The sequence below is a fragment of the Hippocampus guttulatus genome, chromosome 6, assembly GCF_054856545.1.
Source record: "Hippocampus guttulatus isolate MCC_2025c chromosome 6, RoL_Hgut_1.0, whole genome shotgun sequence".
In the NCBI taxonomy this organism is placed as follows: Eukaryota; Metazoa; Chordata; class Actinopteri; order Syngnathiformes; family Syngnathidae; genus Hippocampus; species Hippocampus guttulatus.
Window position 1 is genome coordinate 12,845,463 of NC_141266.1, and position 13,802 is coordinate 12,859,264.

The 13,802-nt window shown below is 42.1% G+C and overlaps 1 protein-coding gene across 11 annotated transcripts in view; it reads left to right on the forward strand.

Annotated features, from left to right (window-relative positions):
• Nucleotides 1–13,802, forward strand: part of LOC147203559 (focal adhesion kinase 1-like) — a 52,321-nt gene that overhangs the window by 12,535 nt on the left and 25,984 nt on the right. For 9 of the 11 annotated variants that reach the window (XR_015101147.1, XM_086113084.1, XM_086113087.1 and 6 more), the window contains 13 exons: nt 2,924–3,210; nt 3,285–3,451; nt 5,959–6,046; nt 6,206–6,285; nt 6,373–6,435; nt 6,520–6,574; nt 6,995–7,135; nt 7,879–7,956; nt 8,268–8,375; nt 12,331–12,448; nt 12,721–12,754; nt 13,013–13,083; nt 13,509–13,526. Coding sequence is in view for 10 of the 11 variants with exons in the window: in XM_086113087.1 (XP_085969213.1) it covers nt 2,924–3,210; nt 3,285–3,451; nt 5,959–6,046; nt 6,206–6,285; nt 6,373–6,435; nt 6,520–6,574; nt 6,995–7,135; nt 7,879–7,956; nt 8,268–8,375; nt 12,331–12,448; nt 12,721–12,754; nt 13,013–13,083; nt 13,509–13,526 (1,308 nt within the window). In the remaining variant the exon portion in view is untranslated. The remainder of the gene's footprint in view (nt 1–2,923; nt 3,211–3,284; nt 3,452–5,958; nt 6,047–6,205; nt 6,286–6,372; nt 6,436–6,519; nt 6,575–6,994; nt 7,136–7,878; nt 7,957–8,267; nt 8,376–12,330; nt 12,449–12,720; nt 12,755–13,012; nt 13,084–13,508; nt 13,527–13,802) is intronic. The other 2 variants (XM_086113083.1, XM_086113089.1) reach the window with 1 other exon arrangement.

The following is a 13,802-nucleotide window of genomic DNA, read 5'->3' on the forward strand; positions in this document are numbered from 1 at the left end:
AAAAATTTTTTTTGTCCGTGTGAAAGCTTCAGTGTATTTTGATTTTCTATAATTTGCAACATTACCATTTTGCGCAACTCTGATTCATGTTTTGAATTGCTGCAAAATATCGTGATAGAGTGTGCAAGTGTGCAGTGGATTTCTGCACACATCGGCAATGTGCGGCGGCCCTAGGTGACAATGGAGATACACCCACAAGCACACGAACGCCTCCACACACATGTACTTTTTCTGTGTTGTGTTTACTGTTTTACCAATTTTAAAAATGTTCAAAATACTTCAAAATGAAAGAACCGGATTCTATAAAACTTGATTTAATTCAAATGATCATACTTTGGTAAAATGGCATAAAATGCTAATGCTTGTCATTTTTGACACCTTTGTAAAAAAATGTTGGGTCTACTCACTCACGCTTCAAAGGGTTAAATATGTGATAACGTGGGGTTGTGTAATGTAATCTAATATACATACATATGTACTGTATATATAGGGTGCTTAGCTCAGTGTTTACAGTACACTGACATTACAAAGATTCATAAACCTATGAAGTAATTTAAGCAAATTATGGTTACCAAGTTGAGCTATAAAATAAATAATAATAATAATGTCTGATTCACTTTGGTTCCAGTTCTTTTGTTACCACAGGGTGGTCAGAAGTCAGTGTACTGTATTGTTGTGCAGCTGCAGTGATGATGCCTTGAGGTCTGCTGGGACATCCACAAAACACAATGTTGAAGATTGAAGGATACACTGTACTGTGTAATTTGTGAACTGTAATTTATAATGGTAAGAGAATTCTCAAAATAGATTATTTGTGGAAGTGGATGCTGTGTGTGAACATTCCCTCCAAAGAGTTACAGTACAAAATTGGCTTTTGTAAAACCTGACAATAGTTTTTCTGCTTCAGTTGCAGTGAAAGAGGTTTGGAAAGGTCAGTGAACACCAGAATGTGCCCGACATTTCTATCATGTCCTCTGTCAAAGCCGGATTTAAAGTGCCACCTTAGCTGTCTTGCAGGTGTGAGCAGAGGAAATGCTTCACAGTGTGCCCTTTACTTACAGAACACTTCCACTCTGTCTGAGGTTGGACCACAGCATTTCCTACTGTTTCAGAATTCATCAACTTAAAATTGCCTGATTTATGTTGAACTGTGGGTCTATTAGGTCTCGCTAAAAGGACCTTGTGTCAGTGTGGGGTTTTTTTTTCGGATGCCGCTGACTCATTCGCTGAAGGGCCAACTCGTAACTTGTATTAAACACACACAAACACATAGTCAGGCAGTGTGTGATTCAGTGTATATGCCCAAACACATTTCCCTACTCCTAGTACTATGTCTCGTTACATCTGCATTTGACAAACTATCAGCGCTTCAAGCATATTGCATTTGATTATAAGATATGAAGTATTGCCCTCACCCTCCACTTGCCAGTTATAATATAGTCTGCAGTGCAGAATAATACGCACTCATTTAACTTTCTCCATATGATCTCTTATTTATTTATGTACACATTCCTAATGTACCAACTATTCTAGATTTTATTTTAAAATAATATACATTCTGTTCAATGGTAAAAAAAAAAATGCAGTTTTTATTCACCAAAATATTTCAAAGGACATTTTAGACCTGTAATTTTAAAATTTGTAATTTTTTAAATGTGATATTTTTGCTCGTGGTTATCATGCCATCATGCCTAACCTGGAGTGCAATGAGCTTTTAAAAGATACATGTTTATTTGTTATCAGAATTTTTGTACACTACACGAGCAAATTACTACTTTCTGCTAAAAACTATAATTCAGAACTGATAAAAGTGCACACAATTCTTATTATTAAGTCCACCATCTTAGAAGTACCTTTGTCATCACAATCGACCACAAGTCTGCTAGCTGCACCACCATTAGTATACTGCAGGAAAAAACTGCTCATAAAACCTAAAACTACCTCATTAGAGCAGATAGAACTCAACTCAATGTAACTTTATTTCTATTCTATTAGCTGGCTAACAGTAACGTCAGTGCTTCTGATTCACATTTTGCTAGCCACGCTAACAATAATTGCACAGAGCAAGAATGGCCCGACTGCTAGTCAAACAACCAAATTAGGTATTTATTTATTTATTCATTTTTAATCCGGACCAAAACCCGAATTTTCCTGGCCTTGATATATTGCCGTGCGCAGCACGTGTGCTTGTTTTCCTCATCTCTCGTTTCCTAACTGCCTCCCACCATCTGCATGTGTTTGTTTAAAGTGGAATGAACAATGAACCTTCTTGCAGCCATTCACTTTGTTGTCTACACGCACACACATCAGTAAGACCACACCTGGATTTTTCAAATCTTAAAAGGTTACCTGTTCCTGATTCCACACATGATGATAAAAATAAATAAATAAATAAAAATCAGGCATTTAACATTTTTGGTCAAAACAGAACACCACACACATAAAAAGTCTGTTACAACACCGAATCTAGTCCTCTGAAACGGACATCTCCCATGATTAAACATGATGTAACAAAAATGAAGAATCATCATCACTGGATATGTTGCGTCAATGTTTACTTAGTGGTGCCCAAGGGCCTGGAAGCAGGAGTGTTTGGAATGGTGATATCGTTAATAAAGACTTGCTTTGAAAAATGCTTAAGGCGGTCTGTCTGTGAACTCACTGATACAAAATACAATATTGAGTAGGACTTTCTTTTTGGTTTTGTTTGATTGCTTGAGTGTGTTTAGTAATTTAAAGTTGAAGAATTTCAACTTGCATTTTTCTGGATGCGGAGAAAAAAGTTTGGGCACCCCTGTTTTAGGCTTTGGTGGACATCTGCTGTTAAGACCAAGCAATGATGGAATTGATTAGATTTTAAAGCTCAATTGAATTACAAAGTCTCATTTTAACATCTGTCTTCTTTTTTTTTTTTTATCAACAGAATATGATGGCCAGTTAGCCCCAGTAAGAGCATCTGAGTCAGGCATGGCAACATCTTCCTATTTGGAGCCCAACCTCAATCACTCCGCAGCAAGTGGGTGTGGAGTGAAATCCCGCTCCGGGATTTCCGGTGGTACTGGTGTTGGTACTAGCGGCTCTGCTGGCGGTCTTGAGCGGACTCCAGGTTCTATGGACAGGGTTCTGAAGATCTTCCACTACTTTGAGACAAATAGTGAACCCAGCACCTGGGCGAGTAACATCAGACATGGAGATGCTACGGATGTCAGGGTATATTAGAATTTGAATTTTAGACATTCATCATCACCTTCTGCTCCTCACATTATTCCCCCTTGTTTTAATAGGGTGTCATCCAGAAGATAGCCGAAATCCACAAATTGCGCTGTGTCACTTCACTTGGCCTGCGTTTAACCCATCTGCACACAGACGCACGTCACTGGTTACATCCTGACTTGGGAGTCTGCCATGTCAGGGAGAAATATGAGAAACAGCACCCGCAGGAGGAGTGGAGGTACAGTAACAATGAAAGTATTTACACTTACTATTCGAAGCGAATAGCAACAATTCAAGAATAACTGTCACTTACTGGGCGTGCGCATCTCTCTAATAAAAGACAATTTGATGCGTCCTCAATACAAAGGGTGCAATACGATTCAAGGAAGGAACATTTTTAAATTATTTGGTTTGGTGCAATCAAAACCGATTTTCTGATTCAAATTTTTTTTTCATTATACTCCTAACACTTTCCCTAAAAATGTTTTACAATATCCTAAATTAACATTTGAAACCTTAAACATAACTCAAACCACTTACCACGCTGACATGTATGTTGCTTGAAAATACCAATTCCTACATTCCAATTAGTCTTGTTGTCACATTTATTTAATTTTATCAAAACTAAATAAGGTACTTTAATTGTAACCTTTTCAAAATTATTGTAATGAGGAAATTGTGGATTTACGAGTCGGAACTCCTGCATGGCAGGATGAAGTGAGGTAGGACTCTGAGTTATTGTCCTATTTACCCATGAACTGATTATCAACACAAGTTACATTCTTTGAAATATGCGTGGGGGGAACGCACCACCCCCAAAACAAAACACTTGCAACGTTCATGTTCATGTTCAAAACGCAAAAGACCGTGATGACGATGCATAGGCTTTTCCCAACATGAAATGGTGTGTGTTGTGAAAGTGATGAGACGACGATCAATCCTGCTCGAGTAGTGAAGGGGATCAATACTGTTTGAGTTGAAATCATTAAGATGGATTCCCAAATTTAAAGTTGATGCTTAAGTCATTTCAGGCACTGAATTTTCACAAACCTAAAGGAAATCTTGGCTGGTATTGATTAGCAGTTTCACACAAGGCGCACACAAGCAGAAGATTGGCTTTCTGTACAGCAATAAAGATGATTAGAATGGTCACATATTGTCAGGTAGCACCAAAATCTTTTAGTAGCGGCCAAACATTTTTTGTGGAGGCCCACCACAGGGGAAGGACTGCATGCTTTATTTCGTGGAGTCTCTCAGTGACATCATTGATTGATTGGCAAATATTACACTACGTTAAAAAATGTATAAAATGCAAAATATTGTCCAATCCGATTCAGATGATCAGATCTGTGTAAAGTTTACTTTCAGTTGACCCCTAAGATGCTTAATATAGTCAAGTTATGTACCGGTAAATGTTATTTACAGTATATCATGCCACTTCACAATAAGCGTTAATGAAAATGTGCCACCCTTTTAGGGTTTTAGTTCTTTCATAGGAGCTCATAAGAGCTCAGGAAACCTAACTTGAGACACAAGTAGCTGAGAAGAAAAACTAGCAAAGTTGAAATGTCGTCATGCAATATGAAATGGGAAATAACTGTTTGTTTGTTCTATTGTAAACTCGTCTTAATCACACTTTTGGTGATTGTGCTTGTTTATTTCCTCCTTTGTTGTTATTTCCTCCACTGTTTACAATACATGTAGATGTTGAGTGGATAATTAGCTGAGTCACCCTGCCTCAATTGCCTAAAACACTTGCGTTTTTTTGTTTATTCTCGAATCTCTTGCGTTTTGGGCAAGCTACCCAATATGTTGCGCCTTTTGAAAAGATGTGTTTTCAGAGGTGAAAGAACCACGTGATCACTTGAGATGAGCTAGTCTTAAACCAACGCTACATAATTGCACAGATACCTCTTGATTTAGCTTTTTCATCTTTGACTGGATGCATTTTACTCCTTGTTGAAATGTTAAATGGAGAAGTTGCTCACTTTGCTAACTAACATATAGCAGAAGAGTAGTGTCTCAGAGGGTGGCAGAGTTGTCAGCCCACAGGACATGCTGCTGCTGAGCTATTGTTAGAACGGAGGAAACAGCAGCCCAAGGGATAGACTGACTCTATCATACACCCCTCTCACTTTCTCTCTCTCTCTACCTTCGCTGACTTTCTCTCCATCTGTCTCATGTGGCAGGGTTTACTATTTTCCACTTTGATCTTACTCGCATCCTTTTTTCCTCCCACATCATTTCTTTTTCTCTCTGGCTCTCAGCTTTCCAATGTGTCTAATTTCTCTTTTCTGTGCCACCTTTTGCTTCATTCATTATTGAACAAGGTTTTCTTATTCGTTTTGTTCTTAGCCTGGATTTTTTTTCTCTCATCTTTTGTTTGTAGGCTCATAGCATCACAACTGTCCTGACCCAATTCCCTCTTTTGTAGGCAGTCACTGCTTTATGTCAGTTGCATAGTCAGGTTAGAACAAACACTGCCTTCTGATCTTTCTATATACGCATGCTTCATAGGTTTAAACTGTATTTCGCTGTCATAAAAATATGAAACCACATGCTGTTCTTCTCCCACTGGACTCGTGCATTGTTGAGCTGTATGCATCGTTAAAATACACTAAAATGAGTCAATTCTAAATTTGTGTCATTGTCTCACAGAATCAGGATGCTGCAGTGATATTCTTTGCGCATGAAAGTATCTAATAACGTCTGCACTGTCGTTAACTTTCTCTCTTCAATTCTCAGGTATGAGCTACGGATGCGCTACTTTCCTAAAGGTTACCTCAGTCATTTCTCAGAAGACAAACCTTCGCTCAACTACCTCTATCACCAGGTGTGACACCATAGAATAAGAAGAAGCAAATAGTAGTGTAAATTCCTCTGAAGTCCGCAAAGCTTCTGTTTCAGCACTTTGCGTCCTGTATAAAACCAATACCTACTTAAATAGACCAATCAAATGTGTAAGTTGTGCTTTCACACTTTATTTTAACAGGTAAAGAGTGACTACATGCAACATATCGCTGATCAAGTCGATCAAGAGGTTGCTTTGAAACTAGGCTGTCTAGAAATAAGGTGAGAGAGAAGGGAGTGTATTCACTGCAATAAACGCTTTTCTTGGTTGCTCTTGTTTCTAACGACCATCATTTCTCGACTATACAGGCGGTTCTTCAGAGAGATGCCAGGAAATGCCCTTGACAAGAAATCCAACTATGAACTCCTAGAGTAACATATTTAATTTCATTGTCTAATGTGTGTGACTATTTAATCATCCAAAGTCATTTTTTGTAATGACTTTGTTTGCTTTAGGAAAGATGTTGGTTTGAGAAGGTTCTTCCCCAAAAGCCTGCTGGAGTCTCTAAAGGTACAATCAAAACAATCACTACTGTAGCAGGAATGTCCTTGCTCATCGCCATAGGGCCCTTTCTGCTGCCCTGTTTGTTTGAATGAATGTTGACGGAAAGGATATTTGACTTGATGTTGGAATACCTGATTATAAGATCAACTTGAACACAATGTTTGTCTCAGACAGACGCCCCAGATATACTGTAGTTCTTCACTCAACTGACTTCCATGCAACCAGCATGGAATCAGATTGACTGAAGATCATATAAACATAACAATTGGGAGCCGGAACGGATTAAGTGCACCACCATTCATTTCAACGGCAAAAGTTACCTTGATTTACGAACGTCATGAGTGGGGTCACCGAACGAATTAAGTTTGTAACTTGCGGAACCACTCTAGTCTTATTTTGAATCTCTCTCTTTCACCATTTTCTCAGGCAAAGACACTTCGTAAGCATATCCAGCAGACGTTCAAGCAGTTCGCCAACCTCAACGATGAGCAGAGCATCCACAAGTTTTTTGAAATCATCTCTCCCATCTACCACTTTGATAAGGAGTGCTTCAAATGTGCATTAGGGGTACGGCAGAGCATTCATTTCATCGAGTCCAAATGTTATCCGTGTTAGATGAGTTGTGAAGGCCATTCACACATATCCCAGCCACAGCATGTCATTCTGGTAGAGGCGCGGAATTTATTTATCTCTCAGTGTGGAATGCTATCATGTTAATGACTTACCAGAATCAAACAAAGTCAATTTAGAACATTTGTCCTATAGTTTTAGTTTCCCACTGGGCACCTCAATGGGTGGGAACAGAGCTATTGATTTTAAAATATAATTCTAATAGTTGTACTTTACAGTGATTATACAAATGTATTGCGTAATGATGAGAGGTCCTTCTTGTGTTTCTCCCTCTCCCATAGCTAAATAAATTGAGTCTTAAACACATGAGTATGATGTTAAGCATGTCTGAACAATGTAGCCAGATTACAGAAATATTAAATCAATGTCTCTATGACAGTGGCAAACAAATTTGTGCAACACTGTCTCTACATGGAGGAATGGGGAAAACATTTTAGTCCTTACATTGTGCAGGTATAGTATAGTAGGGTGTAATATCGAGTAACTGTTTTATTCTTTTGCCATGCTGAGTCACCAACTATAGACCAAAGAGTAATTAGAGTGTTTTCCTCTGGCTTGTAGAGGTGCAGTTTAGTGTAATGTCATCTGATTTAGAATAATAGGTGTGTGTGTGTGGGGGGGGGGGGGGGGGGATATACGGTAGACATATTATAATGTGCTTGTTCTCTCTGTTTTTTCAGTCTAGCTGGGTAATATCAGTCGAGTTAGCAATCGGACCAGAGGAAGGAATCAGCTACCTCACAGACAAGGGCTCAACGGTTAGTCTTATCAGCTTCTACATGACTTGCAATTCTGAGTCAATATGGAGTATTACTCTGGCATACAGTCACATGGAGCATATTTGATTTCTGCACGTGCTACATAAAATCCCTCCGTATCCTGTCAACTTTGGGTCGGTCCAGTGCCAACTTCTCCAACAATGTTCCTTTTTGAGCCTTCATGGTTGTTCACAACACTGCCCTCTACTTGTTTGTCTTGCATGTACAGTTGACATTTTTCAATTTGTATTTTGATGTTTTAAATTAGATACTTAATGATAATAAGTTGTGATTTATTTTTATGTCTCCAGCCTACCCACTTAGCTAACTTCAACCAGGTTCAATCCATCCAGTATTCACCATTGGAGGAAAAGGACAGGAAAGGCATGCTGCAGCTCAACGTAGCTGGGGCTCCAGAGGTGACAGCGCACGCACTTTTTTTTTTTTTTTTCTAGCTGTCCATCATGTCTGATGATGACACTTGCTCCAAGGGAGGGGAGGATGGGTGGGGGGGGTCAGCAACTCTGTCGCTGGTGCCACTTCTCGTGGGCATAGAGACCGATTCTTGAGCCGCAGACTCGACCACAGATGGAGCAAGGGAAACCGGATACCAGGGGGGTACCAGCTGCCCGCTGGTGTCGTTGAATGCGTTTCTCGGTTCGTCTGGCTTGGTTAATTTTGTGTATTTCAGAGATTGCAGTAGCACAAGTGATCTGCCAGGTTGGTCTGTTGAGTGCAAGTGTTTCAAGCTGCGTGGGGTTGACGTTGGCTCGCTTTAGGAGGTCCCTGCTGTAGTCCTTGAGGCGCCGCTTTTGGCCCCCAGCAGAACGCTTTGCACCTCTCAGTTGGCCATAGAGGACCTGGCGGGGCAGGCGGTTGTCTGGCATGCGAATGGTGTGTCCAATCCACCGAAGATGTTTTTTCGCCACGGCCGCTTCCATGCAGATGGAATTGGTGCTTTTGAGGATGTCTGTATGGGGAATTCGATCTTTCCAGGACAGGCCAAGGATCTTTTGCAGGCAGCGGATGTGGAAGGCTTCCAAGGTAGTAATGTGCTGGCGATATGGAGTCCATGACTCTGACCCGTAGAGCAGAGTGGAGAGACACACTGCGTTGTACACAGCAATCTTGGTACAGGTCTTCAGGTTTCGGTTTTCAAAGACCCTGCTGCGTAGGCGACCAAAGGATGATGATGCTTTATTAATACGGGTGTGGACTTCAGTGTCAAGGGAACAGTTTGAAGATAAAGTGGAGCCAAGGTAGGTGAAATGGTCCACTACGTTTAGTGGAGTGCCATTAATGTGAAAGCTGGGGGATGTGGAGGTTGGGGTAGCGAGTTGGAACATGACCTCAGTTTTTTTAATGTTGATCTGAAGACCAAAGGATTGGTACAGATTGGAAATGGTGTCGAGGGCGTGCTGCATAGAGTTTGAACTGTGAGCTAATATAGTGCAGTCATCAGCATACTGAAGCTCACAGATCTGACAGATTTTTGTCTTTGTGTGAGCCTGGAGCCGTCTGATGTTGAAGAGGCTTCCGTCTAGGCGGTATTCCATATGGACACCGTCTTCATGTCCCATGCCACGGTGGAAGAGGCACGTGGTGGCAGAGAGGAGGATGTTAAAAAGCACTGGAGCCAAGACACAGCCCTGCTTCACCCCGACTTTCACCTTGAAGAGCTCTGACTGGAGTCCTCCGATGAGCACTCTGGCTTGCATCCCATCATGCAGCTGCTGGAGGATGCTGAGAAACTTGGGTGGGACCCCAAGTTTGGAGAGGTGTTTCCAGAGCAACTCACGGTTAATGGTGTCAAAGGCTTTGCTGAGATCGATGAAGGCTATGTACAGGTCCTTTTGATGTTCTCTGCTTTTCTCCATTAGCTGTCTTAAAACAAAGATCATGTCAATGGTGGATCTAGTCTTCCGGTAGCCACACTGGGTTTCTGGAAGCACACCTTCTGAGATGTGCTCGACTAGCCTGCTGAGCATGATTTTGGCCAAGATCTTTCCTGCGGTGGAGAGGAGAGAGATTCCTCGGCTATTCCCACAGGCTGCTCTGTCCCCTTTCTGCTTATAGATAACAACGATGTTAGCATCCTTCCAATCCTGCGGGACGGTCCCATGTTCCCAGATGTTTTGAATCAGGAGGTGCAGTCGGCGCGTGAGGAGATAACCTCCGTGTTTGAAAACCTCTGCAGGGATGCCATCAGGTCCAGCGCTTTTGTTGTTCTTTAGGCCCGCAATGGCTTGCTGGGTTTCAGAATAGGATGGTGGGGCGTCGAGGCTCATGATTGTTGGCAGGTCTGGAAGATTGTCCAGAATGTGTGGATTGACAGGGTTGGTATGGTTGAGAAGATGTTCAAAGTGGTTTGCCCAATGGGCAAGGATCTCATGGTGGTCCTTGAGGAGTGCAGAGCCATCAGCTGATCGGACTGGAGCAATTGCCCGCTTCTTGGGACCATACAGTGCTTTGATGGCATTGTAGAAGCCCTGGGTGTTGTTACAGTCTGCCAGATTTTGGATCTCATTTGCCTTCTGCACCCACCAGGTGTCCTCCATGATACGGAGTGCTCGCTGGGTCACTGTTCTAACTGCAGAAAAGGTGGCTTTACGGGTGAGAGATGTAGGGCAGGACAGGAGAGCTTTATGGGCCTCATGCTTTGCTTTCAGAAGTGTATGTATCTCGGTTGAGTTGCAGTCAAACCAATCCTGGTGGCGTCTCCTTGACTGGCCAAGCACCTCCGAAGCTGTGCTCTGGATAGCCTGGTGCAGAGCTGGCCAGTCACTTGATTCCTCCGGGATCTTGTCAAGGTTTTCAGCAAGGAGTCGCCGGAGGTTGGCTCTGGTGGTGGGGTTGTTCAATGCTGCACAGTTGAGCCTTTTGTTGGGAGCTGTCCTTGGATGACGGGGTTGAATGCTCATGAGGAGTTTGGATCTGACCATGAGATGGTCAGTCCAACACTCAGCTCCGCGCATGACACGGGTGATGAGGACATCCCGTATGTCCTTTTGACGGACAATCACATAGTCCAGGAGATGCCAGTGTTTGGAGCGGGGATGCTGCCAGGTGGTCTTAAACCTGTTCTTCATTTGGAAAATGGTGTTAGTGATGACCAACTGATGTTCTGCACAGAGAGAGAGGAGCCGAAGGCCGTTGTTGTTCATTTTTCCCACTCCATGCTGGCCAATAACTTTACTCCATACCAGGTGTTCCGTGCCCACCCTAGCATTGAAATCTCCCATGACTATGAGCTTGTCCATAGCCGGTGTTTGCTGCAGGATGGTGTCCAGAGTTCTGTAGAAATCCTCCTTTATATTCTGCTCGGCATTCAGAGTTGGTGCGTAGGCACTGATGAGTGTGGCGAAGCGTCCCTTTGCCAGGGGAATGCGCCATGTCATCAGCCTTTCATTGATGCCGGTGGGGGATTCTGGGATGCGCTTCAGCAGTTGGGACTTCACAGCAAAGCCAACTCCATGGTTTCGACGAGTGCCTTCAGGGACCCCTTTCCAGAAGAAGGTATACCCTGCACCAACTTCTGTCAGGGAGTCCTCTCCATGTATCCTGGTCTCGCTGAGAGCTGCGATATCGATGTTATACCTCGCGAGCTCTGTGGCCACAAGTGCTGTCCTCCGGTGGGGCCAGGTCCAGCAGTGTGCGGACGTTCCACGAAGCTATGCATAGATTTTTTCTATTTCGTTTATTATCCTTTCGACCGCAAGGGGGATGCTCCGACGATTGCGGTTTGCATGGGGGATGCTCCGACGATTGCACGCACACACACACACGCACACACACACACACACACACACACACACACACACACACGCAGTGGTAGTCCCTTCATTTTGTCACACAGAGATGCTCAAATGACAAATTTATATAGACATTATTCACAATGACGGTAAGTCCATCAGAATTGTTGTGTAACCTATGCATGTAACCACCATCACATGCTTGTGAATCATTCATTTTCATTGTAACTTCTAAAGATCTGTGTGTGTTTGTTTGTTTATTGAACATAAAACATATATACAGTAATAATTTGACAGAAAATAAGGTAGATAAAAAAAGTAAAAAGAAAGAAATCAATCTTCATTCAACACAGTTATTATGTTCACGGGAGTAGGAAGAAGTAAAAAACTTATCTAGTCCTAGTCCTTATCTAGGCAATGTCAGCATGTCTACGTCAACGGTGGGTGTTTTGCAGAACAATGTGTTTGCAAAACATGTTGGCGTCACGTCGTGACTGTCTTTTTCTGTGCATGGATGAACACAATGTGTTTGCATGTGTCCACTTGGAAGATGTTCCTTATACTGTAATAAAATAGTGCTGCTTAACAGACTAAAGTGTACATGTTTTGTGTGTATGCGCAGCCTCTCACAGTCACCACAGCATCCTTGACTACAGCAGAAAACATGGCTGATTTGATTGATGGGTACTGTCGACTCTTTTCCTCAACAAGCCACTCCTTCATTGTCAGAGTCCACAAGGGTAGGACACACTCCCACTTCCATGTATTTTAGGTTTATTGCCAATGGTTGCCTTTTGTGGAGATGACCTAAAATATGAATTTGTGTGAGTGTGTTTGAATATTGTCAATATTGTACGACATTACAGTCATCCAACCAGATAATTGACTCTGCTTTTGACTGAAGATGCTTGTCACTTTGAATACCCTTCCTGCGTTTCTTTTTTCTAAAAATAACTGCCTGCAAGCAGCGATGTGTTAGCACTCACCATTGTAGCTCTATTTTGTCTTGCAGAGGGGGATACCAGAGCATTACCATCCATCCCAAAGTAAGTATAACAATGTTTGATACATTGTACAATTCCCAATACTTTTTTATGGTAATTTAAATACACCAGCAGTGCAAAGTATGGGTGTTATGTAGAATAAACTAGCTCTTAATAAAAAACAAAAATCACTGACATTTGGAAAAATATACTCACTCCCATCTAGAAAATCTAAACATCTATTTTCAGGTTTCTTATTGCATAATCAACATGAATGTTTGCAACACATGGCTGGGTGCTAACTCTATTTTTCCGATGCAGAGTGTCAAATCATGAGAGGCGGATGGAAAAACGGATGGATGGAGTACGAACCAGAGCAGTTTGTGTGTCAGGTAAAGCACTCATTGTGGCCTTCTCCTTCAGTCTCTGTCATCCTCTGCTAAATTTAATGCTCTGAATGACTGCTGAGTGAGTGAAGGCTTTGTACACACGTGTGTGTTGGTGTGTGGGTGTGTGTGTGTGTCCCCTGTTTGCCCTCTGAAGCCCCTTCTTTGTTTGCAGTGAAGTGTCTCTTTCACACCATATGTTTGCATGGAGAGCTTTAGTCACTGCCACTTATCTTTGAAATCCTAAGCTTTGATAGGTTTCTTAACGTCAGACTAGCTCCCAGCTACGCAACATCGTGAAAATGACTGCAAGAGTAGAATCAATGCAACACGAGATAGTGGTCCAACTCCTAACGGTTCATGCATACTAATCTTTCAAATTCTCTCCTCCCTTCTTTCTATGCATCTTTTGCTGCATGTGGCTTCGACAGGGCACAGTAGCGGCGATGGTAAACAATGTCTTTTCTTTTACATTCCTGCTTAACTGGATTCTACTGCATGCGTTGAAAGAGTCTGTGTGTCTGTAACTGATGCCGCTTTCTCCATGACTCAATCTGTTTTTGTGACACATTCTGGAAAGAACAGCCGTTTCCATCCCTCCCTCTTCCTCTTTGTGTCTGCTTTTCACCACTGCACATCACTCTTTTCCGTCACTTGCAAGCGTATTAGTTTGACAGTAATTATTGTGCATGTGCTCGGAGTTGGATATGGTGGCTTTCTTTTGG